This window comes from Macrosteles quadrilineatus, unplaced genomic scaffold (genome assembly GCF_028750875.1).
Source record: "Macrosteles quadrilineatus isolate MER2022 unplaced genomic scaffold, UCM_ALF_1.0 Scaffold_3__2_contigs__length_128488019, whole genome shotgun sequence".
In the NCBI taxonomy this organism is placed as follows: domain Eukaryota; kingdom Metazoa; phylum Arthropoda; class Insecta; order Hemiptera; family Cicadellidae; genus Macrosteles; species Macrosteles quadrilineatus.
In genome coordinates, this window is record NW_026542596.1 from 94,718,865 (window position 1) to 94,746,444 (window position 27,580).

Consider the following 27,580-nt stretch of genomic DNA (forward strand, 5'->3'; position numbering starts at 1 on the left):
TTGGAACTTTTGAAATACTCCCGATGTATTTAAAATTTTGTTTAGAAATCATTTGATATAAAAGCGTTAAAAATATAGCACCCCATTTATAATGATTTATAAATTATTTAGTTCCGTTGTATTTACGACTAACATCGGTGTCCTTTCTCTACCAGTGGATTTTGATTACAATAGTTGCAATAAATTAGCAGTTTAGTAAGTTATACATGTTACTATTTTGTAATTAATTAAGCTAATAGCTGAGCCTAGAGAAAAGCAAATACTGCACGTAAAAATTGTATTACTATAAACTAATGGTATTTATTTTTCGCGAATATGAGTGAAGGTTGGTCACCCTGATCATTTCTATTTGTTATGATGATTTTTTTATTTGTTATCAAAATCATATGAAAGAGATCACTGTTCATTCTCATTGTTTTTGTTCGCATTAAAAATATAAATTCGGGAAATTCTGTTTCTTCTGATAAAAAATTGCAATGTAATATCTAATTCAACACAAATATTTTAGGGGTACCACATTAACTTTAGTGGTACTACAGGTACCCCCAAAACAACCAGCTTTTAAAAAATTGGTGAGTGTTTATAACCTATATTGGCATCTAGTTTTAACCATCAAAGCTATGGCCTACTAATTTTTATATTCTAAAATTGAACTTACAGAATTTGCAATGACATTGATAAAAACATTGTATGACTAGCAATCATATCATCTTAAGTTATTTTATTTGAACTCTTTCACTTTACCCGGTACATAGGTACCTAATTCATATTTCTTGGTTGTAGCATTGACTAGGCCTATATTGGAACTGAGTGCAGTAGAACAGCTTGTTCCTCATTTATTGTATAGTACAAGTTATGTAGGTCCAATGAGCCTTCCTCACAGAACAGGGGTGAGCATCGATAAGTTAGGCTAGGTCAACCATTGAAGTTCACCATCGATGCTAACCATCAATGAAAACATCGCCGCAAAAACATCAATGTTTTTTCCCCATTATTTTCTGCTTTCTGTACTGCCTCAGCTAACAAACCTATTACCATAGGTACTCAAATAGCATTGATTAAACACTCCCTTGCGTTGGTTAGTCTATACTAAGCTAGCTAACTTATACGTTCTAGATTGGCAGTTTCTCTTTAACATTAGCAAGATGAAATAAATATTGTTATTAATTTATTATGCTAGAGAGCAGGAGTGCTGCTAACAAGCACCTCACAAAAGTAACTTAGATAGTTATCTCACTCGCTCTACACTTGTATACTTCTAGTCTAGTTTGCGATATTTGTGATTCATATTCTGTGCTTGTTCAACAACCCCTGCCATTCTGTGCATATGTTTTTATTTTAATTTTAAAGAATTTCAATAATTTGTACTAACTTAGCTATTGTCTTGACTTGGCCTACTGCCTTAAGTAAGTTATTGTGTTTAATGGTTGAATTATTTGACTTCACCTTTTTGATTTGACCTTTCTATTGAACAAATAACTTAGGCTACACATATGCCTACTAAAATTAAATTTCTTGTTAAGACCAACATTTACATTTTCATCAAAACTACCTAATACAATTCTGTTACGGGAAACATCAATATTTCAATGACCAAATATATACTTGGCCAAAAACATTGATGTTCGACGAAAACATCGATTTAACAAAAACATCAGTAAACCTACCATCGATGTAATACATTGAACACCGATAGAAAAAAATTGATGTTACGAAAACATTGACTATCGATGCTCATCCCTATTAAGGAATCAAAAATAAAAACCATCCCTACTGCAGGAAAATCCTTAGGCATAACTGTCTAAAAGGTAGGTAAAAAGTTTAGGCTACCAATGTAATATCCATGTGCATAAGTTAATTACAGCAATCAATATATCGATTTGGACAAGACTTACCAACCAATGAATTATATTCTTTATCTTTATAGTAGATAGTTTGACATCCTAGTTAATAAAACTTTTAAGTTATCGCTACCAGAAATTTTCAAGTCAAAAACTCAAATGTTTCTGGACTTTAAATCCTTAGGTAGGCACTTAGGGTGACGAGCACCAAACAGGAGAAAGTCAAACTAATATAGTATATAACTAAAGTAGTAGGAAAATAGTGACTTCATTTGCTACATACACTATTTTAGTATTCTAACTTCAGGAGTGTTTTACGCCAGGAGTATTGTGGATTACTCTTCAGAGGAAATTTAAGGTTGGTGTGCACCAGTGTATAGTTGTGTACTAAACTAGTAAGTTAATGATAAATTTGTGCTAAAATATACTCCTACCCCCTAGTAGGTGTAAGTTATGGAGTATTTCGTTTTAAATAGGGTTAACCATGTATATTGTTTTCAGTAGATTATGTTTTTATGTTAACCATGGATTATGCTGAATAGGCCTACATAGACTATTTATTGAATGCACCAAATGTAGTACGGTTCGTGATAAGAGAGACCCTATTGAAATATTAATTACCTATTACTGTAATTTTTAATTAGTAAAACAAAAATAAACAAAAAAGTAGAAACTAATTTATACATGAAATACTTTTTTAAAATACCACGTTTTTAAACGCCCTAAAAAGTAGAAAATGATTTTAAATATATGGAGAGAATAAATAATACTTGTAAGATTTAAAACAAAAAACGTGGGGCGCATGTAATAGATAATAATAAAGAGGGGTAGCTGTCGATTTGAAACAAATAAATTAACACAGTACATCGTGTATGTATGATTTACATCTATATTTCCTAATTGAGGTTAAAAATAGCTAATAATAATTCAATTTGTGAAGATAATCGTAAATTAGATATTGCATGTGCCCTACGTTTATCGTTTTAGACCTTACAAGGATTTATTCTCTCCGCATATTTATAAATTAATATTTAAATATTAATTTTATAATCAAATTTATAAAAATAAATATAAAATACCCCCGCCGCAGCAAACCTGCCGTCTAAGCGAATTTCCATTTGGCTGAACTGATTTTCAATCAATCTATTTAAATAACATTAAGTTTAACGAGTACCTAGGTTTGCTGCTACAAGGAAACTAATAAAGTGTGTGTTTTAAGTAAAATAATTATTGCTTAGTAGAAAATTAATATATTTGCCAAGTTTGATCAAAAGATATCCATAAACAAGCAAACTACAACATTTTACAATATTCTCCATAAGAATAACATGGGAATTTTAAATTTACAATTTTTTTAGTTTTCTCCGTAACCAATAACCGTACAAAAACACTTTGATATACTGAATTGTTTGTTTTTTTAAGCTCTTTAAGAGGGTTTAGATAAAAATTGGGAAAGTTTGTGTTTTGAGGGTCAAAAGTGAGAAAAACCAATTTTTACCCCATAAAACCCCCCATAAAACCCTGTTCCCATGGTCCGATCATGCTGGATCGCGAACTCATTCAAGTTTATCCCGCCTTACACCTTCAAACCAAATTTCATCAAAATCGGATAAAAATTACTCAAGTTATCGTGTTCACGGACACATATATATATAAATCTATATATATATATACCTATATATATATATATATATACATATATAAAAATTTGAACGAATTGTGTTTTTGGCCTCTGGGGACATCAAAATGAAAAAGTAAATCGGTCCCGGGCCTAAGTCTTACCATGAGACCTACGGTAATAGCTACTTCCCTATAGGGAAATTCGCTAAAAGATAAAATTAAATGAAAATGAAATAATTAAACAAATTAACTATTTGAACACGGAGGTTTTAACAATAAAAACCAATTTTCAACACAAAACTCTTGAAGCTTAATACTAATTTGCACTAAACACAAATAAATATTGAAGTATTTCTATATTTTGAGGTAATGTACTGCGTGGGACTGCACAACTAACAGAGTATTCACAGAAACTACAGAAGTTTTAACTAAAGAAGCATCCTGTACTTGAGCTCTCCAAACAAATCTCCAGTAGTAAAATACTTCTGTAGTTGAATATTTCTTGTGTTTTAACTACAGAAGTTTCACTTACTAATGTAGTATATTTTACTGATTTGGTGCTCGTCACCCTTAGTGTTTTTTGTTTTTTTTTATGGGGGGGACTTACAATCTTATGATTTATTGCATTAACTATTTCTCTATGAAACGTTTTATCCCTACATCTTTTTGCTATTTTTACAGACGAACTTGTAGAAGAACATTTGCAAAAATGTCTAACACACTAACTCAAGCTTTTGTTCGGGACTTGAAGTCCCGCAATCCTGAAGTTCGTAGCAAAGCAGCCCAAGACCTATATCGATATGTAAGTAAAATTTCTTTACAATCAAGCTATTCTTGTAAGTTTTCAAATTATCCTTTTATTTTTTTTACTGTTAGGCTTGCTTGCTGGTTGCACTTTGTACATAACATTTTCCAAGTGAAAAAGAATGACCTAAATCAGGTTGCAGACACACTTGGTCAAGCTCTGATCAAGTGCGACAAATGTTATCAGGCTGGTGTCCAAAGAGTAGACAAGGTTTTTAACTTAGTGGGTAGACTTTGGGTACTAAACTCGGGGGAGTCCCACACTACAGGCTTTCCACCTGGGTGAACATATTCACGCCTCTTCCTAAACAAAAGGCCTGCTGGTAAATTTTTATCTTATGTAGACATAGGCTTATATTTTATTTTTAGATCTGATAGACAATGTTTCTTTTGGGGTTTCCTTTCACTCTCATAGGCTACCTAGAGCTGTTGTTCATGAACGCAGAAGAGGGTAGGGGCCTACTAGTCACAGATGCAGCCTCATGACAAAAGTCACAACAAACATATGAAGGAAATCTTCAGAATCATTTTAAAACATGTTACCTGACAGTTTGCAAAACAAAACAAAAAATAGTGTCCACTCTATAAACATTAAATTGATCCTAGTCGTGGAGAGAATGATTTGTAGTTTCAGTATTTTATCTGCATATGTGTAAACAATTGATGTTTATCTTGATAAAGCAGTTCTGATTGTTTTGTTCCGCAAAACATTAAGTTTTACATTTCAGACACTTTTTGTTTGAGTAACTGTTAGTTTAGTCTCATGAGTGCAATGTGGGAAATTTTTCTTTGTGAACAGCTGAGACAAATGCAGGGTATGAAGTGAGTGAAGTTCAAAGATCAGAGTTAAGCCAGTTATATGCCTAGATTGTTGATTTAATTTATTAACAAAAAATTATTTCTCGATATGAAACCATTTTTAACTCTTACTTAAATAACATATTTTGAGAAATGTGACATAGCAGAGTAACTCTTTATTTGAGACAAATGAACTCTCATAATTTAATGCGAATCAGGTAACTTGATTGGATTTTTTTCCAGGTTAAAACCGAACTTCGGGAAGTTTCTGCTGAGGATTTGACATCTTTTATGGATGATTTCAATCATCACATTTTTGAAATGGTGTCTGGATCAGATGTCAATGAGAAAAAAGGCGGTATCCTTGCCATTGGTAAGCAGATACAAAATGTATGAATAAACATTTAAATTTAGTTGTTTGTTACTTGGAAAAATAATCCTGATACGGCTCAATCTTGGTGGGTTACTTTGAACAATAATCAAATGTGGCAATTATTTGTTTGTTTTTTTTTTAGTCGTAGGTTATAATAAAAATTGTTTTGAACTGCAACAATTAACATAAAAAATGAATGGGCATAAGTCTTTACTACAAACAATATTTGCTTAAAACTAAACTCTAGCCTACTTTTAGCGAATTTCCCTATAGGGAAGTAGCTATTACCGTAGGTCTCATGGTAAGACCTAAGCCCGGGACCGATTTACTTTTTCATTTTGATGTCCCCAGAGGCCAAAAACACCATTCGTTCAAATTTTTATATATCTATATATAGATATATATATATATATATATATATATATATATATATATATATGTGTCCATCCGCACGATAACTTGAGTAATTTTTGTCCGATTTTGATAAAATTTGGTTTGAAGGTATAAGGCGGGATAAACTTGAATGAGTTCGCGAACCAGCATGATCGGACTATGGGAACGGGGGTTTATGGGGGGTTTTATGGGGTAAAAATAGGTTTTTCCCATTTTTGACCCTAAAAACACAAAATTTCACAATTTCTTTTTAAACCATTTTGTAGAGCTTAAAAAAACAAATAATTTAGTATATTAAAGCGTTATTATGCGCCTAATTGTTACGGAAAAAATTCAAAAAAATTGTAATTTTAAAATTTCCATGTTATTCTTATGGAGAATAAGTCAACTGTTGTAGTTTGCTTGTTTATGAACATATTTTGATTAATTTTGGAAAATACTTTTATTTCTTACTAAGCTATTATCATTTTATAAAAAAAATCTTTTTTACCCTCCCTGTTGCAGCAAACCTAAGTACTCGTTAAACTAATCCTATTTAAATAGGAAATAAATGTGCTATTTTTATGGAGGCATTTTAGTGTAAATCCAATCAGGTTAATGGAAATTCGCTTAGTCTGCAGGTTTGCTGCGGCGGGGGTATTTTCATTGTAGGCTATTACAACCATATCAGGTAATAGACTTTTAACAATATACCCTATACAACAATAGTTTTTTAACAATAGTGGGTTTTAGCAACATGTTATCAGCATAAGCTATACACCCTTTACACATACAAACTGTAAACATATTTTTTGTTTTTAGTGTGTCTGATCGATGCAGATGTGGGAAATATAAACAATAGAATATCAAGATTTGCCAACTACTTACGTAACCTTCTTCCATCCAATGACATCGGAGTGATGGAGTTGGCTGCTAAAACTGTGGGAAAGTTGGCTTTGGTGTCAGGCACATATTCAGCGCAGTACGTAGAGTTTGAGGTGAAACGAGCCTTTGAGTGGCTCGGAGGAGACAGGCATGAAGGCAAACGTCACGCCGCGGTAATTTTGATTTGCACTAGATGAGTTAAACATTCCCTTACACCCAGATACCTCTTCAGTTTAAGTCAATGTGATTCGGAATTTTAAACCAGATATCTTACTATTAATTTTGTTTAATTTGTTATGTAGACCATATGTTAAATCTGAAATAAATTCTAAACTAATATTTGATCACCAACAGGTGCTAGTACTGAGGGAGCTAGCGGTAGGTGTACCAACCTACTTTTTCCAGCAAGTTCAGGTGTTTTTCGACCTCATCTTCAATGCCATCCGAGATCCAAAAGCTATTATCAGGGAGGCTGCAGTCGAAGCTTTGAGAGCCGCGTTAGTAGTGACAGCTCAGAGAGAAACAGCTCGTCAGACTCAGAAACCTCAGTGGTAGGCCTTTTTGTGATTTTATTTACTAATAAGTTTGTACTTTTAATGTTTTTCATCACCATCATGTCACATTACCATTGATGTCAATATTTTTTTTGTTCTTGCTTACCAGAATGGTAGAGTTGTTTTGGACCAAGAAACAAAAAACTTAACACTGCACACAAAAATGGTAATATTTTTTTTTTACCGAAAGCATTAAACTTCCTGACCACTATTCAACCCAAAGCCACCTCTCTCTCAAACCCAAACAATTCTTGTTTGAAAATATTATCAGTGATAGTAAAGTACTAGGGGCCTATATACAAATGATGAGTATAGTGTAAACATTTGTATTTCATGTGCCAGAGTGAACTCTTTCCCATTCCAGTAAGCCTGCTATACACAACAAAATCCTTAAAACCAAAGGCCTTCGTGCCCTATATTACATCCATTACCAGAAAATTGTTGGCTGGATGAAAGTAGTTTAGTGCCAAAGAAAATGTAATATGTAACCAAGAACTTTACTTTGGATGCAATGTGTTTAGTTTATTGAGATACTTTTTCTGTACAAACAAACTTTCAACAGGTACAAACAGTGCTATGACGAGGCCAAGAACGGTTTTGACGACACTCTGATCAGAGAGAAGGGTGTGAACAGAGATGACCGAGTGCACGGCTCGCTGCTCGTCCTCAATGAGCTGATGAGATGCAGTAATGCCCAATGGGAACGCTCGTACGAGGATCTGATGCAGCGGTTGCAGTATCCAATCACCCCACCACCTTCTGTAAGTGATGGTCTCTTTCTGGAACTGAAGTTGACCCTACATAAAAAATCGCCATGTTTCTTGGATTGACATAAGACGAGAAACTTAGTTTTTAAAGCCATATACATTAAAATAACCTAGTTCTAGTATTTTTGTTTTGCGTGATTTCAGGAACAATGAAAATCTGGAGGAAGTATTACTAACTGCATACTATGGTGTCATTTATCCCCATTTAGCATACGCTCTTCTTTTTGGGGATGTGAGTACAGACTAAAATGTTGTTATCACAGGAACTATCATGCTCGTAACGTGACACTAATGCCCAATCGTAACGTGAACAACTTCCCCGTCTTGTAGCGCAATGTAATATTTCCTTATATTTTTTTTCTTATTTACTGCATACATCTTTATTTAGCACCTTTTAGTGTTCTAGGGAATCCTTATTTTGTAAGAGTTAATCAAACATCTGTTACCTTGCAGGACTCTGTGAGTCTACTGCCGAGACTGAAGGCTCCGCTCATCTCAGGGAAGACGCGGCAGAACAGCGCGTCACACACCAACATCAGCTCCATCATGTTGGCCAACAACAAGAGCAACCCGGAGCACATGTTGTTTGAGAGTTCAGTCTGCCGCAGTCTGATGATTGAACACTTTGACGATATCTGCAAGGAGACACTGGCGCAGCGAATATCTCGTACGTCCCATATCCTACAGACCCTGCTGGCCATACTGCCTCGCCTCGCTGCCTTCAACAAGGAGAAGTTTGTTAAAACGTGAGTTTGTTTGTATTTGAACTTGTTTTATTGAGTTAATTGTTGCAGGATTGATATAATGATTATTATATCTAGATAAAGTTGCATGTCCCATTCGTAGTTGTTTCACTATTCATCAACAAAATGACTTGTCTGAGAGTATTTTGTTTGGGTGGCTAGGTGAATCTTGTTGACTAATTGTAATTTATTGTTTTATGTTCCTCTAAGCACTGTTTTGTTTATTTGAAATATTTGTTAAAATGTATTGTGTTTTTTTGGCTATCAGATTAGAAGTGAAAATGGGGTAACAATTCTCCAAACCTCCGACTTTATTGTGATCTAAGATTATGTCTTTATCTGTTGGATTGTTGGATTCCATTAGAAAACAGATTTACAAAGATAAATTGGGCTCTACTAACAACTTGTGTTTTATTTTTGTTATTGTAAAACATTAATTATTTATGAATTTTTCAAATTAATAATTTTTTGCTGCATGACACCTCTACATCCATATATTACAACGCCGACATAGCACGCTGTGTAGTTTGTAATTTTTAATTGTTTTTTGTTGTAATTTTGATGACTAATTGTAGATGGACAAAATGAAGAAGGAATTAACTTATGAAGTTATGTAAACCATTACTTAAAACAGAGTGAATTAATTTATTTTCATAGTTATTAATACATTTTGTATCTGTACAATTTATTCAGGATACGATATGTTATGTTTTACTATAAATCTTTGTACCGCTATAATCAAATATTTCTTGACAGACATCTAAACCCGACCATGGTGTACCTGTTGGCGACACTGCGAGGACGGGATCGTGACAGAGCGACGGCTTTTACGGCCATCGGATTGATCGCTGTTGCGGTTGAGAAGAACATCAAACCTTACCTGCCCAAGATAATGGAGATTATCAGGGCTTCTCTTCCTACCAAGGTTAATGGAATACTAATTTACAGTCTGGGTTACAGCTGGATTTGATGATTGTAGGAGTGTCATTAATTAAAGCTGAGAAAACAGTGTTACTGATGAGAGGGTAGTTGCGACTATCCAAATTTTCAAAGGATATGATGATTTTTGGCAAAGATGGCTTTAGGACAGGGTTTTTAAGGATTTTGTAGTGGATAGGCTTAACAGCAGGCTTACCTTACTGACAAAAATATATGAAAACTAGCTGTGTACCCGTTCTACGCACGGGGATCTTATAGTAATCAGTTGAAACCTTCTTATATAAAGAACAGCAGTTGGTTTGCATATTTTCAGATATGCTGGCCAAACTATTTATTATACATAACTTCATTTTATATCGTTTGTTGTTGTTCCGGATCGGTATGAGAATCAATAAAAGGCTAAATTATCTGTGTCCACTGGTCGATCCTAATGTATCCTATTACAGGAGATGCATTTCGGCGAAATTAAATCGCCATCATCAGTCCTAAAGGTCTTGAGCTTCCCCATTAGGTGCGTCTTGGAGTTTTTGAAACACATACACGAACTGTACACTTATACACATGACGAATAAAACATAAATACACAGTAGGCCTACTTTTATTTTTACTATAGACAAGTAGACGCACGTCGGTCGTGTGCCGAGTCTCGACTGAAAACGCTCATTTAAAAAATGTAAGTTTCCCAGCAATATACAACACTGATTCAAGGTCTATTTCCCGGTTATCAAAACTCAAGAACAATTTTATACACAAAGAATCTCTATTTTCATTTACTGTTACCCTACATATTATTGCACTTGCGATTAATTAAATCCGTTATGTAAGGAAAAACGTTTTTAATCCTAATTGGTTTGGATTTGCTTTCAAAACGTGATCGGAAATGGTTGCGGTATTTGTAAACAACATGCAATGTAAACATATCAGTGACAGCTAGAAGAAATAATCTTGATTTGAACAGCTGTTCGTTATTTCATAGAAGAATATGTGCTAAACATTGGGAGAAAACTTTACAAAAAATTGCACAAAATTGGGTTTTTAAACGTCCGTTATTTAATTTACAAAGTGGTGACGCCATATTTTAATGGCTAAAGACAATTTCGCCAATCCAGTGAATACATTAAAATGATTTGGAACTTGATAGGTACTCTCGTTTTTCAGGAGTAGGCCGCGTAAAATGGCTCTTGGGTCGTAACAGACATGAAGACAGACAGAAATTTAGATGAGACTTGTTTCGGTTTCTCTAATGTATAAAACGTAAAAATAACCTAAAAGTTTATGGTTCTGAGCAATGTACAGACAAAACTCTAATTTTATTTATATAGATGCACAAATAAACACATACACATTGAATTTTACTAGCTCCTTCAACAATTGTAGGGGGTTTCTTTATTCTTGTAGGTTGAGGTCAGGATGAAGAAAATATGCTCTCTTTCCATCATTAAATCACTACTGAACTTTACTAATAAAAATTAATCAATATTTACAAAAGCCTGCTGTTTTGGGATAGGATTTTATTTGAGGTTTAGGTTGGCGGGTTCTCTGGATTTGGTTATCCACTAGTGGGAAAGTTCCCATCTTATCAATTCTGAGGAGTTGCAAGTTGCTCATTCTAAGTGCACGCAACACCTGTATTTATTATACAGGATACTTGCTCTTAACTGACCCTAACAGGACCTGACCTAGGTTGGACAACTCAAAAGTTCAGTTAAAACAGCAATCCCTAAAAATAAAAAAATATAACGGGAAGTTCTATTTATTTGGAATCATAATATATTATCATCATTATTATGACGTCGTGACAGCATTATTTAGCCTATATAAACTACACTTATATCCTTTTTTTTATAAGTGTTGACAGTAGAAAAGTCACAAATAAACCCAAAACACGGTAAAGTCAAATACTCTCAGTCATAAAAAATTCATAGTCATAGGCAAGAGTCAATCAAAATTCTTATTTAATACCTTTAGTAATAGGTATTGAAGCTTTTCAAATCTATCGTAATACAGCACAACACTGCCGTACAGATGACAAATCAGATGTACTCATGTTACGAATGATGATGACAAACTGGTAGTATGCAATATTTTGTAGGATAAATATAAAAAACTTATTCTTAGTAACATCCTGTAGAGTTAAGCGTAATGTTCCCATCACCTGAAATTCAATGTCGGACAGTTTCACCAATTTTTATCTAAAAAGCTAATCAATGGTTCACACAGGACACGCCCAGCAAGAAGCGCATGTCAGGCCTGGAGCCGTCAGTGTTTGTGTGTATCACTCTGCTGGGCCACGCCGTCAAGACCCTGATCAAGTCCGATGTGAGAGACTTGTTGGAGCCGATGTTGGCGACGGGACTGTCTCCCGCACTGACCACGTCTCTACGAGAACTGGCCACCAGCATACCACAGCTCAAACCAGACATCAGCGAGGGTGAGTTGTCAGCATGACTGATAGAATCTTTGTTGACGTTTTATCTATTTACAAGGGGGGTAGATTAAGGTCTCATTCAAGCTCTTGTCACAGATTAGTTCACATCAGCACTGTCGTATTCCTTACTTCATCCACTATTATTCTCATAAATTCACAGAGTTAATAAATTAATAGAGAATAAATTTGACTATTTTAATTCGCTTAGTCTGTAGTTTTGCTGCGTTATTTTTATCAATCCATTAAGGACCATTAAGTACCTAGAGTTGTGTATTCTTTAGAGATTGTGCCAAAGTTAGCAAAACAATTAATCATTTACTTAATAATCTTGTTATTATTAAGCTTTTGGTGTATCTATTAAAGTACTTGTCTTGATGTACCGGTTTTAAGGATTCTAATGTTGGTTAAGTTTTGTGATGTTATTTATTGCTGCATATCATGAATCCTAATGTAGATTATGTTATATGTAATTTACCTGTAACAAGTTTTTAAGCCTAATCCAACTGCAAAACTGGTTTTATTTTGGTTGTCACTTTGCACACTGTTGATGTTTTCGTTTGTATTTTTGCTTGTTTTACTGTGTTTTTAGGTTAGAAGGTGGAACTTATTTCTAATTTGCAACCGATTTTCCATTGTGAATGTGAGCTTGAGGTTGGTAAATATATTGAATTGCATGCCATCTTATCCTGCTACCCTGCTTATTTTCCCTTAATTTTAAACATTTTGGAATTACATTTTTTGTTGTGGTGTTTCTGGACCAATTGATTGACAATAAATAAAAGGGTCAAAATACTCAAACAAAATACCTGATTGTCACCTTGTGGTTCAAGGTTTGTCCTACTGGATGGTGCAAACACCATCGTGCTATAACTAATCTTCCATGAAGAGGTGCGTTGAAAGTTCACAACACAAAAACAATGGTCGATCGTAATTTATCATGGTTTTTTGTTTTTGTGACGCGTGCTCGGGCAGGATATGGAGGCGTATATGATGATGGCGTTCGCGCCGAAATGCGCATAAGACAGTAGGACAAACTTTGGACCACAAGGCAACAATCAGGTATTTTATCCTTTTTATTTATTTTGGAATTGGGTTGTTTGAAACCATAATAGACTACTGTGTAAGAACTAAAATAAAAAGAAGACATTCCTTTCACATTGAGTTAGCTTTGTTTATATTGTGAACTTTGAGCTTTCCTTTTTTATTTTTGAACTTCTCATTAATTGCACCTTTGTAAAAATGAATTGAATTTGCTTTTGGTCTTTGATACTGTAAAACAAAATGTATTAAACAAAGTCTTAGGGTATTTCCTATTCCTTAGAGGTTTTCTTATTTTCCTTGCTTTGCTTGATTTTTATTTTGCTGCATGTTTTATTTAACCCTTCAAGGCGGGCGTTTTTTAAAGCCCACGGAACCCTGCTACGGTAGTTTTTGCCGTGATCAAGCCCATTATTTACAATACTTCACCGAAACTTAGTTTTCTCTGGTAGGATACATCATATCAATCTATTTTATTTATAAAATTGTATGTGAATAAGTAATCTACAAAATAATACCAAAAAATATAACATTAACATTAAAATTTTATTTAACATACCTTCAGAAGTTGAGTTTTGTGTGGTAGTCCTTGAAGCAATTGACAAGACACAGCGCTGCCTTACAATCTGGGCACCAGAAGGCTGTTTCTTTTCTTAACCCAGCTTTGTAGCAGACCACACACCTCCTTGTAGGTTTTTCCTCCTTCTCTGTTGGTGGAATGTGATCGATGAAATGTCTTTCAACGAGTCTAGCGGGCTTCGGTTCAATGCTTGGCCTGCCATGCACTGGTCTGGCTACCTCTGCCTGATAAGTATGGATTAGCTCCTTTATCAACTGTAGTCTGAATTGTAAATGGTCACATTTTGGGTTTGTAAACTTCCAAATAATATATGAGTTCAGAACTGAAATATTCATCAGCCGCTTGAATAGTTTTATATACCATTTTACTCCACGCTTTCTTTCTAGGAGGAAATTATGGAGCATTTGATCCCTAAGGTCTACTCCCCCCATCTGTTGATTATAATCATAAACAAGAACAGGCTTCATGTGTTCTTTACCTGACTTGTTCCTTCTTTGCTCTATTTCATGATTATGAAATGTAGAAATAAGTGTGACAAGGCGTTTGTCTTTCCACTTCATTACCATAACGTTTTCGCTATGAAGAGCACATATTTCCCCCTTTCCTAGCTTGGCATTCTTTATTTCATCAGGAACATTTTTTCTGGAGAGTTTCAGTGTTCCACAAGTATCAGTCTTTTTGGATTTCAAAAAGCTTGATAGGTCTGGGGAGTTATACCAGTTGTCCATCCATACGGTGTGTCCTTTATTCAATAACGGTTCTAACAGCTTTATGACGATTGTTGTGGACTTGTTGCTCTCAGGCGGGACTATGGGACATTCAATTGGTGAGTTCTTCCCAGTATACACAAGTAAGGTCCAAGTAAACCCTGAGGAGGATTCACACACTTCATTGTGCTGATTTCAGAGGCAAGTACTGTCGAAACGAAAGCCGACCTTTCCACAGAGTTAGTGATTCGTCAATTGAAATGTTTTGGGACAACTCATAAGACTCCATAAACTTCTTGTCCAAATGTTCAATAATGGGATATATTTTGAAAAGTTTTTTTGGACCTTGGAATTGCGATAGTCGCATTGAAGCGCTGAAATGTAAATATTTGCTAATCATCTGGAAACGCTCGAAAGGCATGGTACTAGAAAAGATTGGGGTTTCGAGCAGAGGATTTTTACAGTAATATGTTCGAAGGCTTGGTTTTTGATCAATACCCATAAGCATGACAATACTAAAATAGATATAAAGCTCATTTTTTGTAACAGGCTGCCAAGCCCAGTCTCTGGATTGTCGTGCAAAAACCATTCCTTTCTTAGCCCTTTGCTGTTCCGCATAAAGATTTGTACTTGTTACAATGAGATTCATAATATCATCATCAAAATAAAATTGAAAAATACTTAGGGGACTATTAGCGGGTATTTTAGGCCCAGATTCCCTGTTAGGCCTAAAGGGTTCTCTGCTAGGTTCGTAGCCTTCCATAGTTTCCCAAACCATTTGGGGCTTGGCTTGAGGTCTTGGTAATGGGCAGTCACCAGCCCCTAGTACAACACTTTCAATTATATTTTCAATGTTCCTATTTCCCTGTACAACCGGATCATCAATTTCCATTTCATCATCAACAACAAAATTGTTTCCAATGTCAATTTCAATCTCATCGCCATCATCAAAAACAACGTTACTCTCTAGGCCTACCTCCTGTTGAGCGAAGTCTATTTCCTCCTCCTCACTTTCATCTGACGACAATAGGTGTTCATCTTCATCTATCCAACGGTCTATTTCACTAGATCTTGCCATTTCACTTTTGTAAAAATAACATTAAAATTAAAACTTATATATTTTTGTCAGAATAACCTAGCACAAACCTAACCTTGCACAACAACACGCACGCAACTTTCCCAAACACACGTCATAAATTACATTTTCAAACAAAAACTAAGAATCAACAATCACCTAGTTAACTTTTTATAACTTGAAATATAATTTAACACCACTTTATGCTATATAATTACGATTATACCGTAAAAAACGATTGAGAACGTCAGTACGTATCAACAGTTGACGCCGAGACGAACAAACATAACCACACTCAAGTTTGCAAACAATACATCTGTCTCTGTCGCACTTACTGCGATCGATAACAGCTGAAAAATGTCGAACAACTAATGAACAACATGCTCCATAGAGTCCGGGTTCCAAATAGTTCACTAAATCGTCGTCAGAGACCACCACTTATCGGGTCATGTCATGACGAGCGGCACTCGTCAAACCGTAGCAGTGTCTTTTTACGTGTGACGAGTAAGGCTCGTCAAACCGTCTTGAAGGGTTAACACTGTTTTATGCATGTTTACTTCGCTTATTGTTTGGTCTGTGCCTTGCTTTAAACTAAAGGTTATGCTTTACTTCACAATTTAATAAATCCACAGTTTATTATATTGCATGTCCTATCTTACATAGATACATATTTCTATTTTCTATCTTACTTCAGTTTGATATTGACGAGATTCTACCGTTTCTAATGTTTAAAATCCTGTAAAAGATATCTGTGAGTAATTAAAATATGCATGGTGATAATTTTCAGTAGAACATTCGAGGACTCTTAAAAAACCTGGATTAAATTATTGATTGATCTTTACTATATGATTTAATTTATAATGTTCTTCATTACTCTTTATGTGCAGATAAACCTTGTATATCACCTTATGAAGCATGAAGCATGTGCATGTACCTTGTTGTTGTCCAATTAACATAAATTGATTGATTGATAAAAGTTTGTCATATGCCTATCTGCTTTTTCAATACACTTAAATTATGCAATTTGTACATTACATATATTTTTGTTGTCTGTTGCGGACATTTCCATCACAAAGGAAAGTATTCACTATAGTCTTTTAGATAAAGGAAACTCGTTATAAAAAAAATGGACTTCAAACAAAGGATTTGTGTTAAGTATAGTCATTGACTTTTGGATGCTGCTGAAGTAGACGTCACATATGTTCACACCAGTTGTAGCCAATCTTTCACTCAAGTAGAATGTAGTTGAATAGACTACTCTCAGATGCTGTTACCATCAAAATTCAAATTTCTCCCTTAGTTTTTGATACTATTGTAATTGATGTAATGTCAAATATGATGTAGTTTACAAAATGTTGTCCTTTAAGTATGGCTTGGTTTAAAAGTTGTATTCAACAATCAGTAATTTAAATCAGCGCAATCTGTCGATGGCTCAGTTCAACTATATTCTGAAACACCTTTAAAGCTGGGATTTCCGAGGTGCAGAAGCGGAGGCTGGAGAAGTGATTTCAGTGGCAGTCTGCTTGTAGCAAAACAGGGTACTTTGGTATCATACCGACCACACCAATAAATCAACTTCCAAATAAGATTTTAACCCTAACCTAAAACATAGTACACCTTGAGGTTAGGTTATAATTATTAGGTGTGGTAGGTATAATACCAACGTACCCAAAACAGTACCATTAAATTAAATTAAACTTTTCTTCCGCGCCAAGAAAACCCAGCTTAACATGGAAATGGAATGTGTAGTTCTCGCAATAGTCGAAGGTATGGTTGTGAGAAAATTCAGGGAAGATTGTATATTAAAAATTATTCTACCTGTTAGGCTTGCTGAGGATGCTGTCGCAGGTGCTGATGAACAAGCACACAAGATCGTCCCACACCGTCACTGTGTCCAGCAGTCTGAGCGCAGAGCCGCAGGAGATTGCGTCTATTGTGCTGGCCCTGCGCACTCTGGGCAGCTTCAACTTTGATGGTAACCTCTAAAGTTGTGTCTAATTTTGCAACCAATTGTCTAGAGTTTTAATTAAGAGGGTAGGTTAGCATTACAGTACACTTTGGATAATATGTTGTTGCAATAATTTAATATTTTGTTAAAGTAAATTTATGTCGATCCATGTGTTTTAGCAGTGGCGGTGCCAAGAGGGAGGGCTAAAGCATCCCATTGGACCCTGGGAAAATAAATTCAAACACACATTGTCTTAAAAACGTAACAGAGGTTATGAGCACAGTTCTAAACATACTAAATCACTTTAAAAAGTCACCTAACTGCTTTAAAAATAAAAATTGCAGGATAAGTGTAAGAAAGGGCCATGTAGCCCTAACTTTTCCTGTTCAAATACAAAAATTTCATTTAATTTAAAAATATCAAATTTTTTTAAGGGAACTCTTAAACCTCTCTTTTTTTTGGGAGGGTGAGGGAATCATTGTGACAACAGATTGCTTTACAGCCCTAAAGTAAAATCTACTCATATTAAAGAATAAATAAAAAATGTAAGATAATTTTTTCATTTGCTCCCCAAATTTTTATTCCTTAACTAGGGGTGCCCTGTGTAAGGATAGCTATTTTTAAATTTTTTAGAGGCTTAACTGTGTGATCATTGGGTCAAAATATACATGTAACATCGATTAGACATCATCGAGGTGTTACGATGGGATGAGAAATGTACTTTCGCAGGATAAAATGTAAATGTAATTTCAATTTCCTAGTTTATCTTGTTGTCTTAGGTCACTCGCTGCTACAGTTTGTCAGACGCTGCGCTGAACACTTCCTCAACTGTGAACAGCAGGAGGTGAGACTAGAGGCAGTGAGGACGTGTAGTCGTCTGCTGAGACTGGCTGTGGAGAGTTCTAGCAGTAGACACAGTCAGACTGTCACATCTACTGTCAGTGACGTGCTGGCTAAACTGTTGGTCGTGGGAATCACTGATACTGGTAAATGTCTACATTTATTTATTTTCATTTTTATGGTCAAAATTTGTTTGTGTCTTCTGTTTAAAAAAAAAAAAACTTTTTAGAATTTATATTATGATAGTAGGCTTACCAAAATGGGATAGAGTACCCTCTGGTACAAGAAACCCAATAACCTTTACACTACAGTAAAAGCCCGCTAATCCTGTATTTGATGGTCCAGCACTTATGATAATCCGGCATTGGGGAGTTATCACATCGGGAGCGATCGCAGACGATGGTAGTGATTTGCAGACATCGCAACTGACTAGCAGACATCAGGAGCAATTGGTAGCCGTTAGAAATGATCGGCAAGACATTAGTGGCATTCAATTAAATTCAGGGGCGATTTATTATTTTTTTTCAACATTTTAAATATTTTATTTTTGTAATACAATAAAATAAAACATAGACTAGTTGAGCGTTGAGCAATAATTTCCTTAGTCTCCCAAAAACATCTGATTTTAGAAGACGTTCAGTAATCCATGTTTCATTAATCATTACTTAAAGTTAGCGGTGGGGCACACCCAGGTGTGTATTTTAAGCTAAAAATGAATGCAATGTGAATTTAGAATGGAGTTAGATGACCTGTTTAGCTCAAGGACATCTGTGCCCAGTTTCAAACAATCAAAAAGCTATGGTACCGACTTTCCTCAGAATCAAACCGGAAACCTTTTGATCATCAGTAATTTGAAATTGAAAAAATCCTTCTAGATTAGTGAGTATCTCCTCCATACACAAAAATGTTATAAGCTTTCTCTGTCACTAACAGAATTTTTACCAAGTAAGGAAGATTTGAGTTTGAAATAGAGATGTCTTCAGGTTCAATGGTGGCCAGGAAGTTGTTAATCTTTTTAAATAATCTTTCAGCCCTTCTGCTCTTTGTTACCTCGTTTTCCAAACCTCTTCTTATGTTGCAGATCTAGAGGTTCGCTACTGGGTGATGGCTTCTCTAGATGACAGTTTTGACAACCACCTGGCTCAGGCAGAGAATCTCAGTGCACTGTTTGTAGCCATGAACGACGAGGTGTTTGAGATCAGAGAGCTTGCGCTGTGCACGATCGGCAGACTGAGCTCTTTGAATCCTGCCTACGTCATGCCTTCCCTGCGAAAAACACTGATACAGGTTTGTTTTGGGTTCTAAACATACGTGTTCAGAGTTTGATGGTTTTTAAAATTGTATTTTCTTAATGTAGATGGTTAATATGTATGTATGATGTTCACTTTATCTCAGATGTTGTTATTTTATTGAAAAGATATATAATTTGTTGGGAACTTCATATCCTTTGTAGTAGCCTTTAATTAATTCTCTTATTGCAAAATGGGCTACCATTTTCTGTTATGGCTCTAAACTTGAAAGTTGATACTGAAAACCTTAACTTTGTTTGAAATATATTAATTGTGTACACTATTCTGAGTTATAACATGTTTCCTGAACCTCCTTCCTGTTTTGGTAATATTATCTGAAAAAGTGAAACATTCTGTCCATTAGAAACATATGAATTGCTTTGAATTGTTTTGTTTAGAAAACGGTTGGGTTAAATAAAAATGTCTAGGGAGCAAATGATTCTAAATAATAAGTATGCACCATCTATTTTACTTTTGAAAATATCGCGCACACATTTAAAACTTCATGGTTTGGGTTTTAAAATTTTGAAGTTGACAAGTAGGCTATGCTTGAAAAATGGTGACCAAGTTTCAAAAACAGATTTGATGTTTCCAATGTTGACTAGTAGACGAGTTTATCTACTTAAAATGTATACTTTTTGTTTTTATTTTTATTTTAAGTGATTTTGGTCCAGATGAAATGTCCTTCAAATTTATATCTGATTTCTTCTCACATAATTTAATAATACTCATCCCTTGAACGATAACGCTCTCCTTTAAGCCAATATGAACTCATAAAGCTTACACATTACAAATTTCTTTCTCTTTGTAAAAAATCTGCTAACTTAACCTTAAACGGAACCACTAAGTACTTTGATTCACAGACAAAATATTGTAAACGACGTTGTCCACAGTTCCTGACAGAGTTGGAACACAGTGGGATGGGCCGCAACAAGGAGCAGAGCGCTCGTATGCTTGACCACCTGGTAGTCAACGCTCCACGGCTCATCAGGAACTACATGGAGCCCATACTGAAGGTGTTGGTGCCCAAACTGAAGGAGGCTGAGCCCAACCCTGGTGTGGTCATTAGTGTGCTCACTGCCATCGGAGATTTGGCCGAGGTGACTGTAAAATAAGCTCACTATATAATGTAGCATGGGTAGTAGGCATTGTGAATGTTTTTTTTTCACATTTGAGTTATCATGTGAATGGAGAGACAAGAATGCTATTTCTCTAGATTTCGGTTCAGTCTATTCGCTTAAGAAATTTAAAAAAAAAGTTATTCAAACTGCCTCAGAAATTAAAAAAAAAAAATGTGGAGTACCTCAAGGGTCTATTATAGGGCCATTGCTATTTTTGTGATATTTAAAGAACACAAGCAGTGCTCTAGTATGTAAACCTAGAAGTGAATTGTGCCTATATGCTGACGATGCTAGTTTAATCATTTCCTCTCCTACACTGGAACAAGCAGAAATATTTGCTTTCCTATAAATTGGAAATTTGGGCAGTTATCTGGTGAGCCAGAATCTAATATTAAATTACAAAAAAACAAATGTTATCACATTTACAACACCACAAAATAAAAATTCTAATCACCCAATAATAATGTATGACTCTCAACTTATTTAGCACAAACTTTTTGGGCCTAACAATAGATCATAATTTGAACTGGAGTGAGCATGTAAATAAAATAGTTTCAAAAATCAACTCTGGAATTTTTACCCATTCAATAATGTCTCTGTACTGTGATGTCAAAACTTTGAAAAACATTTACTTTGAATTAAATATCCATTCACATATTTACTTTGGTATCTATCTATTAAGAGCAACGACTAAAATCAATCTAGATTAAATATTAAAAACATAGAAAAACTAGAGGACGGCCAGTGGTCAAAAACTCAGACCAAAAATATGTAATGTGCAAACTTCTCTGTTTTAACCTCACACTGTAATATGATTGGAATTTCTTTAATTTGTTTTGAATTTCTGTTAATTGGTTTGTTATTTTATCACAAGCATGGGAACCCATAAGGCCCATATTATTTTTTTAAACTTTAAATTCATTTTATGTGCTTATTTTTTAACCCATTAAATTACAAAGAGATTCTGCACATCTACACAAAAATAAATTTTTAACGTTATGTGTAGATTTTCCCTGTGATGCACACAAGCTAAGAAAAAAATTTTTCAAGAATCATGCCTATTAATATGTAGGATACTGTAAAATGTAGATACACTTAAAACGCAAAGCACAAATCCTAAAATTACAGTGAAATATTTAGTCGACATCAACACACTTAAGATGCCAACCTGATACACTCAATAGGCTTCCAATTTTACAAAAGGATGAGAAGTTTATTTGCACTGTTTAGTCTTTTAACCAGTAAAATATAGGAAGTATTTATGTTGTAGGTGAACGGTGTGAAGATCCAGCCGTGGATGGGAGAGCTGCTAGCCATCCTGCTGGAGATGCTGGGAGACGCCAGTTCCCCTGAGAAGCGTGGTGTAGCGTTGTGGGCTCTTGGACAGCTGGTGGGGGCTACAGGGTTCGTGGTGAGACCCTACAACCAGTACCCTGCGCTGCTGGACACTCTTATTAACTTCCTCAAGACTGAGCAGCAGCCAATCATCAGGTGGATTACTTTGACTTTGATTTGTGTTGGGTCAAAATAGGTAGAACAACAGCTCCTTGCATAACGCTCCCTTTAGAAACTTTTGAAAACTTTAGAAAAATTGGATAAAGTCAAAATAGATTTCTTTGTAAAATGAAACGTCACTGCCTGTCGCTATGCTGGACTGTTCTGAACATCTAAAAACAATGAAGTAACAGTAACATTGTGGTACTAGTCATATGGGATAGCGAGTGACTGCGATGAATACTCATGAATCACCAAGGTCAGTATTGCGGTAACTTTGACTTCATAGTTACTTTTTGACTGTCATTAACTATCCCTAAGATTAGTTTTACTCTTTGCTAGGTTCTTTTTGTGTAATTATTTGACAATCAAATGTCTTTGTTCATTTTCTTACACACTGTTTCTGCATGACTAATTGACCATCAATCAATAATTATCTAACGCTAGAAGTTAAAACTTTCTAACTTTAACAATAGCCTACAATTCAGGTCTAAAGTCATCACCATGACTTTAGTCTTTAAAAGTATTAAAGCCTTTCCTAACTTCTCAGTCAAGAAGGTAAGATATTGATTAAGTAAAACTATGAATAGAATGAATAGGGTTTAAAATTAAATAAAATTAACTGTTGTAAGGAAAATTTTAATTTTAATTTCTTGTAAAACTCAGTAGTTTTATCGATGTAGTACTCAAGAGTTCTTTAATCAAAGATAACCATTGTTACGTGGGGCACTCCAATATGATTGTTTGATTTGTACCCTACAGCTTGGTAATCTCCTTTGTTTGTCTAGACGTGAGACCATAAGAGTGCTGGGCTTACTGGGGGCGCTGGACCCGTACAAACATAAGATGAACCTTGGACAGATAGACACCCAGGTGGACTCTACGGCTCTGCTGTCCATGACGGACCTCAAGTCTGAGGCAGAGGCTAGTCACGGTTTGTAAAACTTGCATTTCCTTTGTCCGTTTAGTTGGCTTCCTAGCAATTTCCTTTTCAGTGCTATAGTTGGACAGTTAAACTAAGAGTGTTTTAACGAGTACCATTCGGTTATACACTTAGGTACCGATGGTGCTGGTACCGTTACTGAGAATTGAAAATTGATTTTGGCCAAGAACTGGTGCCAGCACCAACCTAGAAAAGTGGTATCGTAACATCACTGATATTTTTTTGGAAGTAAAGCTATTTAAGAAAAAGATTATTAAATTCCTTAAGAACTTTGAGCTCAAAGGTTGTCAACAGATAGTTTCCAACACCCTACATACAATGGTAGTCAGTTGTCATGCAACATATGCAAAAAATTTCTATCTTAATTCCTTGTGTTTGTCACTTATCTCAGAATTGACGACGAGTGAAATGTTGGTCAACATGAGTTCGTCTACGCTGGAGGAGTATTACCCAGCTATAGCCATCGCCATGCTGATGCGGATCATACGAGACCCAACTCTATCTCAGCATCACACCATGGTGGTCCAGGTAGGTCCTACTTTAGATTTGATTAGCTAGTCTAACACCGAGTTGTGCAAACTTTAGATAAGATGAGTTGAAGGTAAAGTAGATTGAAGGAAGTAGACTTGTCAAACTTGCTGGTCTAGTTGTAAACAAGTTACATGTGTTTCAAGAAAATGAAATGTGTTATAAAAAGAGATTGTTTCTTTAGCATCCTCTTAAGCTGATATTAGACCTACTGCATTTTACAGTAAATGCAAATAACGATTTCATGTAATTTTCTATGTAAAATAATGATAATTTTTTATGAGTTACAATTTTTTTTTTAAACAACAGGCAGTCAACTGTAGCAAATGTAACCATAAACTCTGCAAATTCCAATACTCAAAACTTTTATGCTTTGTTTTATTCCAGGCTATAACTTTCATATTCAAATCGCTCGGTATCAAGTGTGTTCCGTACATCTCCCAAGTGATGCCGAGTTTCCTCAATGTTATCCGGACAGCTGATGTCAACTTCAGGGAATTTCTGTTCCAACAGCTGGCGTTCCTCATTGCCATCGTCAAGCAGCACATCAGGAACTATCTGGATGACATATTTGTACTTATTAAGGTAGATAAATGTTTGTAATGTTTGTTGAGGCTAATGGCTTTATTTAACGTTTTAAAAGAGCAGTCAAATCCTTAAAAGAGTCCTTGGAGCCTAGACGTTCCAACTCATAAAACAATTTCAAAACTACAAAGATAACTTCTAATCTCATAGTGGCCTAGATTTATTTAAATTACTATCACTTTGGTATTTTAAAAAATCTTTTGAGATGGTTTGACATTAACATTGCTCTTATGGCAGGCAAATCCAAGGTGGCCGCTAGCCTTCATGGACCTTGGAGAACAATTAAAAAACTACAAAGGAAATTTCTAACCCCACAGTGCTCTAGATATTTAAATTACAATCACTTTGGTATATGAACAAATATTTTGGGATGGCAAATAACTCTTCAGCAGCTGTTTGAAATTATCCAAGATGGCCGTCAGCCTCCAAGGACTCTTAATTGATTTATGTTTAGAAATCATGATTGCTTGATATTCCACTGATATGAAAAGCGAATGATTGAAATTAAATTAAACCTCAAATATATTCAGACTTTTCTAATTGATGTCCTGGAGAACCTGAGATTGAAAGATGACCACTATGGCTACATTAATATTGTATTCTATTTAAGAGATATCTCATTTAACCATGAATTCGCCTACCATCATGGTTCTAAGAGGCCCATGCTTGGAATGTATCGAGTAATGCAAGGGGTGAGCCAATACAGTACCAGAATGATCTGTAAAGGACAATTTTTAGTGGCAACATGAGGATGTGCTGCCTTTTTTGAGCCACCGTCAAATATTTTGTTTAAAATAAAAGTTTTGTTTTCTTGGAAATTTGACTTACAATGCTGCTAGCTCTTCTATATAGTATGTAAGCTAGGCATTGGAAACACTTAATTTTTAACACAAACGTTTTGAATCTTTCAGGGATTAATAATTTGTACATTAGTCCTGAACTGTATTATAAACTTGTGTGCATTTGGCGAGGTTGTGATTCCAACTCAGTCTCAACATATGCAGATTAATGCAACAGATCTAGTGGTTAGGAACATAATGTAACTTTTGAATGTTCTTGTAGGAGTTCTGGACCACCAACAGCACTATCCAGAGCACTCTGATTCTGTTGGTAGAGCACATCGCGGTGGCGCTTGGCGCTGAGTTCAAGATATATCTGCCTCAGTTGATGCCCCAGATTCTGCGGGTGCTCATCCATGACACTAGCAAAGAACGCACGGTTACTGTGAAGGTAAAGCCAACCTTTCAACACTTGACTTAGTTCCTTTATTCCTGAGTGGGGGCTACAAACTCCTTCCACTGTACCCAATTTTGGGCCATCCCTTTTACTTTGCCCTTGCTCTTGCCTTCTTCCTTAATTTCTCTTTTTTGAACATTCTCCAATTTACCTTTGATCTTCCTCTCTTTCTTAGAGTAAACCATGGTTCTGTAGTGTTTCAGTGGTCAGTCTCATTCATAAAGTTTTACACTCAAAACAAATTATCGTTCGCCAGTATCTCACAATTTGTTATGCATTTTTAAATCCATAATAAATCAGGGAAATAAAAAAAATAATAATAATTGGGATTTATTAAGTGAAAATATTTTAAGACACAGAGAAGAAAGAGCAAGACATATTTGGTTTGGAGATTTTAGAACTGAGTAGAATGGGAGAAGAGAATTTCTAGGAAAATGGAGTTGATGTTGGTCTAGCGATGAAAATGGAGTTTATGTTGGTCTAGCGATGGAAATGGAGAGAGAGCTAGAAGAAGGTATGTTATAGAGGTGAAGATATGTAGATGAGAGAAGTGAGATGACAGATAATAAATGAAGTGGGACTGTGGAGGTATAGTAGATAGAGAGGTTTAGTCAACGCTCTAAAATAACGGGAATCAACTTAAATTCGTTCCAGTTTTACAACCCAATCTTAATTTTTTTTAGCTAACCAACTTCATTGTTTCAGCTGCTGATGGCGCTACAGAAGTTTGGCAGCAACCTAGACGAGTACCTCCACCTAGTGCTGCCTCCAGTGGTCAAACTGTTTGACGCCACGGACTGTCCGCTAGCTGTGTGTCGAGTTGCTATGGAGACTATAGACCAACTCTCCGATACACTTGACTTTACAGACTTTGCTTCTCGCATCATCCATCCTCTGGTATGTGATAGTTTTAAATAACCGCCTAAACATACATAGCAAGTTTACTACAAGCTTATATGTCAACAATTCAGTGGCGGCTGGTAAGTTAAAGTTAAAGTAGTGGGAGGACGCATACAAATTTTTTGGGACTTTACTGATACCGGGGAAAAATAAAAAAGATAAAAAGTTGAACTATTTAAACTTTTGTTTAGGCCAATTTTGTTGATATAAACTGTTTTATTCATACTGCAATTAATTTTCTTTATTTTCTCTTTGTTCGTAATTAATTATCCTTACCAATTGAACAACACCTCTAGAGAAACAATAGTATATCATTATTTTTATAGGAAATATTGACAAATAAATGTAATTCAATTCTAAATTTTCAAGTAAAAATTAAATAATGAAATTAAAAATTGTTACGTTATAAATTGGCCTTTTGTACTTGAAAATTTAGAATTACATTACAATAGTATATTAATTTGATTAACACCTCAAATACTTGCAGCACGATGAACATAACCTCTACGAATCATTAAATACTGCATTCACTTATTTGACAGATAATATTGTGTTGACAGTCAACAGATTGTAGCACTCGTTATGGCAATAGTTAAAACTACTGGACGGAGTTCAAAATGCCCTATATCTATTGGATTAGAGCCTGACGCAGCGCTGTAATATGGTAAAATTTTTCCATGCAGTTTAAATGGGAGATTGGACTAGTATCTACTGAGTCCCCGTGTACTACCTGTTGCAAAAACATGTTGCTTCCTTTATTACTCGTCCTAAAAACATTGACCCTTTTAATATTCAAATGTACATTCAAATGCAGGAATAAAAATAATATTATTGTTAATTATTATTATTTTTACTATTGCTTTGAAAATGGGAGGACTCCATACCAGAGTCCTTATGGACCAGCCGCCACTGCAAAAATTATTTGCCGAGGTATGTTCTAGCCATTATTTGTTAACCTAATGCATTATGAAAGAAGTAATGGATACAGAACTAACTTACACAAGAGTATGAAGAAACCCCCTTGTAGGGGTGAAATATAAAATTATTTGTGCCGTGAACTTTTTTATGTACTGTCAACTTCCTGGAATTACTTTCTGGGGTATGTTAGCTGTATACCCATTACCTCTTCAAAAATATTTATCTAAGCCAAGTGCATTTTCCTCCATAACTGA

At 35.1% G+C, this 27,580-nt stretch overlaps 1 protein-coding gene across 1 annotated transcript in view; it reads left to right on the forward strand.

Annotated features, from left to right (window-relative positions):
• Positions 1-440: 440 nt before the first annotated feature.
• LOC128988430 (serine/threonine-protein kinase mTOR-like) overlaps positions 441-27,580 on the forward strand; it is a 69,094-nt gene continuing 41,954 nt past the window's right edge. Inside the window, exons 1-19 of the mRNA XM_054409701.1 lie at positions 441-572; positions 4,143-4,263; positions 5,307-5,436; positions 6,631-6,866; positions 7,048-7,244; positions 7,810-8,008; positions 8,468-8,760; positions 9,514-9,682; positions 11,917-12,127; positions 17,350-17,499; positions 18,252-18,458; positions 19,394-19,599; positions 20,495-20,701; positions 21,993-22,213; positions 23,005-23,150; positions 23,551-23,687; positions 24,075-24,272; positions 25,335-25,502; positions 26,214-26,405. Of these exons, the coding sequence (XP_054265676.1) occupies positions 4,171-4,263; positions 5,307-5,436; positions 6,631-6,866; positions 7,048-7,244; positions 7,810-8,008; positions 8,468-8,760; positions 9,514-9,682; positions 11,917-12,127; positions 17,350-17,499; positions 18,252-18,458; positions 19,394-19,599; positions 20,495-20,701; positions 21,993-22,213; positions 23,005-23,150; positions 23,551-23,687; positions 24,075-24,272; positions 25,335-25,502; positions 26,214-26,405 (3,360 nt within the window). The 5' untranslated portion in view covers positions 441-572; positions 4,143-4,170. The remainder of the gene's footprint in view (positions 573-4,142; positions 4,264-5,306; positions 5,437-6,630; positions 6,867-7,047; positions 7,245-7,809; positions 8,009-8,467; positions 8,761-9,513; positions 9,683-11,916; positions 12,128-17,349; positions 17,500-18,251; positions 18,459-19,393; positions 19,600-20,494; positions 20,702-21,992; positions 22,214-23,004; positions 23,151-23,550; positions 23,688-24,074; positions 24,273-25,334; positions 25,503-26,213; positions 26,406-27,580) is intronic.